Source organism: Oncorhynchus mykiss, chromosome 1 (assembly GCF_013265735.2).
Source record: "Oncorhynchus mykiss isolate Arlee chromosome 1, USDA_OmykA_1.1, whole genome shotgun sequence".
Classification (NCBI taxonomy): Eukaryota; Metazoa; Chordata; class Actinopteri; order Salmoniformes; family Salmonidae; genus Oncorhynchus; species Oncorhynchus mykiss.
Genome location: NC_048565.1, coordinates 91,831,943 through 91,838,618, shown reverse-complemented (window position 1 = coordinate 91,838,618; position 6,676 = coordinate 91,831,943). Strand labels below are relative to the sequence as shown.

Here is a 6,676-nt window from a genome sequence, read left to right as displayed (position 1 = left end):
ACAACACCTAAATGAGAATGGTAACATTCTAGAAGGGTAGGATACGGAGCATGGTAACGTTCTAGAAGGATAGGATACAGAGAGCATGCTAACATTCTAGAAGGATAGGATACAGAGAGAGCATGCTAACGTTCTAGAAGGATAGGATACGGAGCATGCTAACGTTCTAGAAGGATAGGATACAGAGAGAGCATGCTAACGTTCTAGAAGGATAGGATACAGAGAGAGCATGCTAACGTTCTAGCAGGATAGGATACAGAGAGAGCATGCTAACGTTCTAGAAGGATAGGATACAGAGAGCATGCTAACGTTCTAGAAGGATAGGATACAGAGAGAGCATGCTAACATTCTAGAAGGATAGGATACAGAGCGAGCATGCTAACATTCTAGAAGGATAGGATACAGAGAGAGCATGCTAACATTCTAGAAGGATAGGATACAGAGAGAGCATGCTAACATTCCAAATGATAGGATACAGAGAGAGCATGCTAACGTTCTAGAAGGATAGGATACAGAGAGTGCATGCTAACGTTCTAGAAGGATAGAATACAGAGAGAGCATGCTAACGTTCTAGAAGGATAGGATACAGAGGGAGCATGCTAACGTTCTAGAAGGATAGGATACAGAGAGAGCATGCTAACGTTCTAGAAGGATAGGATACAGAAAGAGCATGCTAACGTTCTAGCAGGATAGGATACAGAGAGAGCATACTAACGTTCTAGAAGGATAGGATACGGAGCATGCTAACGTTCTAGAAGGATAGGATACAGAGATCATGCTAACGTTCTAGAAGGATAGGATACAGAGAGATCATGCTAACGTTCTAGCAGGATAGGATACAGAGAGATCATGCTAACGTTCTAGAAGGATAGGATACGGAGCATGCTAACGTTCTAGAAGGATAGGATACAGAGATCATGCTAACGTTCTAACAGGATAGGATACAGAGAGAGCATGCTAACGTTCTAGAAGGATAGGATACAGAGAGAGCATGCTAACATTCCAAAGGACAGGATACGGACTATTCTAACATTCTAGAAGGCAGGGGAGTTGAAAAATACTGGAATAGAGAAGTGGCCTGAAAATGTGTGATCTAGTTCAACTCCATGGATAAGAATGGGGATGTTAGCTACAGTAGAAGCTACCTCCTGACATGAGACATGTGAACCAAACACAGCTAGCAGTAATATGGAATTAAAACATACTCAAACAAGAGAGACTAAAATTAAACAGAATAAATGCTGTTCACATATAATTCACTAGTAAACATACCAGACTGCCGAAGGGTAAAGATCCACAATGTACAGCAGGCAGCAGAAGCCCATGAACAGATGACATCTGGAAATAAGCTTCATATAAAACACTTTTTTGAATAACAAAAACACATCTAAATGTCCACACATTGTTCATCAAAATCATACTTTATTGAAAGTTGTTTTTCCTAGTACTAAAAATAAACTATTACATTGAGTCATAACCTGAAATTTAACAGCATCAACTATAAAACTCACTGCTTGGCAAGGTGGAAACTGGCTTCAAATCATTCTAAGACGACACAAAACCAAATCTAGTGGGAAACAGACAAATCATTCTAAGACGACACAAAACCAAATCTAGTGGGAAACAGACAAATCATTCTAAGACGACACAAAACCAAATCTAGTGGGAAACAGACAAATCCTTGTCAAAACGGCTCAACATTTCAAGTGTAGATCAAACTATTGAAAACTGGCTGAAAACGTTCATGAGATTAACACAATTCAGGACACTATCCAAAATTAAACGATTAGCACAAATATTGGTTACCAAACTTCTTATTTTATATTCAGCCAATTACATTTTAGAAAAATATATAGAATATTTATTTCACAAAAATATATTTGCAGACAGGATTATCCATTTCTAAAAAGGTTAACAATTATATAACTTTAAAAAGTTTGTACTTATCAATATTACTATTTACATGTATATTTTCTGGCAGCTTTAGAAAGCAGTCTTGATACTGGGACAATAAGTATTTATTTTTATTTTTTTAAAACACATCCATTGACTTTAAAGGAGTATCCACATTACAGTGTAAAGTTACAGTATTAATTGTGGCTTTGATGGCTCCTTCCTTATGGTTGTGTGTAGACTACACTGTAGTGGTTATCTTTCCATTCAAACAGAATGTTAGTGAGATGGTATGAAATCATCATGTCTACTGTCTGGTTAGTAGCCATTTTCCCCATACCAGTGTTAGGTAGTGTAAACATGCGAGGCTATACATGAAGCAGTACAGTGTTTGTGGTTAAAACAGCTAGAAAAGGCAAGGCACACTGATAAAACGGTTCACAGCCACATACAAAATGGCTTGATCAAACACTCAATCAATCGATCATTCTCTTCATCCTCAAGGATCCTTCAGGTCTTCAAACGATCTCTGATCATGACGATAACCGATCAATACCCCATGATGTGGTTAATGTGGCCCTGAGAAGAGACTCATTATGTGACACAGGTAATCTTTACGGAATAAACAGTTTACATGATGGTAGCATTCCAAATGGCACCCTCTCCACTATATAGTGCACTACGCGGGGAACAGGGTAGTGCACTATATAGGGAATAGGGTAGTGCACTATATAGGGAATAGGGTAGTGCACTATATAGGGAATAGGGTAGTGCACTATATAGGGAATAGGGTAGTGCACTACATAGGGAATAGGGTGCCATTTGGGACTGAACCCAGGTCATGTTCATTAATCAGTCCCTCCAGCATTTTGATGGGATTTTTGCAGAGCAAACGGCTTGATTTTGCTGCGGCAACCTTGACATTTTGCATGGCAATATGCTATGATTTAGTCCAATTTGTCGTGAAACTGAGCTGACGAGGGGGGAATAAGATTTGTTGATGTGTGGCTTCATTTAAACATATTATGCAGTAAATATACTCTGATTGGTTGAAATTGCAAGCCCTATATTTGTACTGCGGTGATGGGCCTGGTTTGTGTGACAACATTGCGATGATTTGACTGTTGCACGTGGAAAGAGTGCAGTGATTGGTCAAATTTACAAGCCCCCCGCATAATACGCAGGGAATTATTGATTTAGCAATAAATAAATGAATAAATAAAAGTAATTGCAGAAACCTGGAGGGACTGATTAACCCGTTTAACATTAGAAAGTCCAGAACGCCGACTCGGCCCAAGGTGAGCATGAAGAGCAAAGGGCTCCATGGTCAATATGGTAGGTTCTTTAGCCCGAGGGCCAACCCTTTCTAAAATAGCCATCTTTTATTACGTTGATTTTATAGGTGCAACAATTGTCCCCAAAGTAAGAGACGTAATATCCCATATTAGTTATAAGGAATGTTTGACTATATGTGCTTCAGCTGTTAAATCCACAATTGCCACTGATGATACATTTGTTTAGGTGTTTCTGGGATGGCTTGTACAAAATGCTGGGTTATAGGCCTAGACACTGACATATGATATCAGTCACTACTGGGATATGTTTAGGCAAAAAATCAGGACACTACTTACGGGCTCTCCTGCCAGGCACCGATTACAACATTGGCTGCCTTGGACTGCATAGACCTGTACAAGAGACAACACGAGCCTGGAGGGTTATTACGGCAACAATTACACTCGATTAATTTAATGGATTGTCATATTGTACTTATGCAATAAAACATTTGAGGATAAACACTGCATCGAAGACAAGACTATTCAAAGTAAAACGAAATATGACAGAAGGACAAATCCACAGTGGAGTGAAAAGATATACAAATATAAATGTCAACATTGTGGCACTAAGCCACATTCCTTGGGTAAGGATGAGATGCAATTTCCCAAACAGTTATTGCTTCCTTGACATCACCAGCATTGAGGGAAAAAAAACTGTCGTAAAGATAGCCAAGGCTACACCTTCTAGAGATAAAGATATTGAGGAAGCATGTTGTCATGGATACGCCTAGTGTCCCTTACTGCTTGACCTATGAACCTTTATTACCACTCCAGCGTCATCATCATTCAAGGAGGAAAACATGGACCGTAAAAACACTCCTGCAATGCATGTGGGAGGCCAACTCCTTTCAAATATAGGCCTAGACTGTAGCAACAAAAGTATCCAAAAAATATATATATTTTCCAAAAATAATTGAATACGCATATCTACCACGTTAGAAGCTGGGTGGTTGCTGCCGACACTGCTGTTTGGGACACCCTGCTGTTGCATGCTGTCAGTCACCATCCCGCCTTGTTCAACCTGGACGCAGACTCCCGCTCCGTTGCACAGTCGTTTCTGAGGATTCAAACAATGCAGCATAGTTGTGTAACGTGACAGGTAATAATGATCGAGCTAGTTAGCTAAGTGGTTATAGGCATGCGTGCACTTAGCTAATGTACTAAGAGAGCGTTTCTTCATGAGAGACCGTGTAGCACGTATTCATAGTGACACGTGCTTCTACATTTTGTAAACACGTTAGTTCCCTATGAGTTAGCTTAGCTTAGCTAGCTCCCATACAACCAAATATCCATGCAAGGTTAGCTAAACGAGTAGCAATCACAAATACATGCACACGTGATAACCAATAAATCACTATGAACTGATTTAGCCTAAAGATAGCAACAAGCCAACTGAACAGCTATTTCAATAGCCAGATAGCTAGACTGGTGTTAGCTAAACTATAGAAATACACCAATAGCAATAATGTTTCCACTAAAGCAAAAGGTTACTGTTTAACATTGGAAACCCGACGTTGAATTGCATTGAATTCTTCGCCGGACAGAAATGAGCTCTTGAATCAGGGAAGTTTCCTCTCACGGCCTCTCTTCAATCCACAATGTTGTTGAATAGAATTGTATTTCATCGTTAATCGTTCAATGCAATTCAACGTCGGGTTTCCAGGCTATAAACTAGTTTTTAATAAGGACGGTTACCGTCATACCGCTTGGCAATCTTTCCGGGTTTGAAGGTCTCCTTCGTGGCGTCTCTTCTTCTGGAGGGCTGTCATATATTCCATGGTTGTGGAAGATTATTACACCTAGTTTTAGTATCTATCGACTGAATGTAATAACAAAATGTCAAAAGGTAACAGTAACGTTAGATATCTGGCAAGCAAACATACACAACACGTCCAGTGTCGCTAACCAGTTCAATACTAACGAGGTCTTTTCAGAAACGTCCGGCTGCGATTCCACAAATCAATGAAATTGTAACTAGAGAAGTGGATACAAAACGGTTCGATCTCTGGCTACCTTGTTAGCTGGTTCACTATTTCACTTTCAGTTCGCTTTTCTACCGCAAGGACACGACAACCGTCCTCTTGATTTCTCTGCTTCGGACTCTTCAAAGTGTCGTCCCCGTTTCCAAGTAGCGGGGGGGCCTTTCTGGACAGCACTTTGTGACAGTGGCTGATGTAAAAAGCGCTTTATTAAATACCATTGATTTTATTTATTTGTGGAATATGAGGACCATTTACCCCCGCTACCAAATGCATGCTCAACACATTTTCTCCATTATAATTATTATTATAATTATATTTTACATGTTGGTTATTCATTTTAGTTCATAGATCAGTCATAGACCGACTCTGTAGGTAGTTATGTCTTGTTCCATCCATATAGTTGCTAGAATATACCGACTGTACCATTAGCTTGTTTACACTGAGCTGCACTGGGGTCGGAAAGTCATCGTTACATTCACTATGGAGCCAGGTGAGATATGGTTCAGGAAAATGTACCTCCATGCATGGGATGTGATATGCCACTGTAAGTCCTCATGTTGGAGTACAGGGACATATCCCATCCCCTGCATGGAGGTATGTTTTCAGACTCAAATCTAGCGCAGGGTTTCACTGTGTTTTTCATATTAACCGTGATATTGCGTTCTGACCCCCGTTCAGCTCAGCGTTAACAAGCATAAACAGTAAGGTTTGTGTCTTCTGGAAATCCACATAGAACACAATCACTCGGTGAGCGACTACACACGTCTGAGAGAACAGTAAGGTTTGTGTCTGCTGGAAATCCACATAGAACACAATCACTCGGTGAGCGATTACACACGTCTGAAAGAACAGTAAGGTTTGTGTCTGCTGGAAATCCACATAGAACACAATCACTCGGTGAGCGATTACACACGTCTGAGAGAACAGTAAGTGTTGTGTCTGCTGGAAATCCACATAGAACACAATCACTCGGTGAGCGATTACACACGTCTGAGAGAACAGTAAGTGTTGTGTCTGCTGGAAATCCACATAGAACACAATCACTCGGTGAGCGATTACACACGTCTGAGAGAACAGTAAGTGTTGTGTCTGCTGGAAATCCACATAGAACACAATCACTCGGTGAGCGATTACACACGTCTGAAAACATGGCGACTTTAGTGGAGGCAACATCCTCGCAGCAGTTTGAGGACTTGCTATCAAAGGCTGGCAAGTATGTGTATCATTTCATAACATGACATTGAAGCAATTAGCCATTGAATGATTTTCATTCAAATAAGCTCCGTGTGATATTTAGCTTACTGTTATAGCTACTTTTCTGTTATATCGAAATCTAGCGTTAGCTAGCGTGATGTAGCTTCACCATGTTAGATGGAATGATAACTAGCTAATGTTGTCTAGCTGCTCCAAATGAAAGTGCAACTAACTAGCTAGCTGTTTTAGCCGATATTTGCTTTTGCATGCTAG

At 40.2% G+C, this 6,676-nt stretch overlaps 1 protein-coding gene and 1 long non-coding RNA gene across 3 annotated transcripts in view; one reads left to right on the top strand and one right to left on the bottom strand.

The window, feature by feature from the left end:
- Positions 1–1,405: 1,405 nt before the first annotated feature.
- Positions 1,406–5,387, bottom strand: LOC118966092. Of its 2 annotated transcripts, XR_005053324.1 has the most exons (5): positions 5,241–5,387; positions 4,931–5,006; positions 4,159–4,284; positions 3,525–3,578; positions 1,406–2,472 (listed from the first exon to the last, which is right to left on the bottom strand). It is a non-coding gene; the product is annotated as an uncharacterized LOC118966092 (long non-coding RNA). The 2 variants fall into 2 exon arrangements; XR_005053321.1 differs by having other exon boundaries at positions 4,931–5,380.
- Positions 5,388–6,239: 852 nt separating this feature from the next.
- Positions 6,240–6,676, top strand: part of LOC110531398 (glutaredoxin 3-like) — a 38,762-nt gene continuing 38,325 nt past the window's right edge. The window contains exon 1 of the mRNA XM_036988702.1: positions 6,240–6,422. Coding sequence (XP_036844597.1) covers positions 6,358–6,422 — 65 coding nt within the window. The 5' untranslated portion in view covers positions 6,240–6,357. The remainder of the gene's footprint in view (positions 6,423–6,676) is intronic.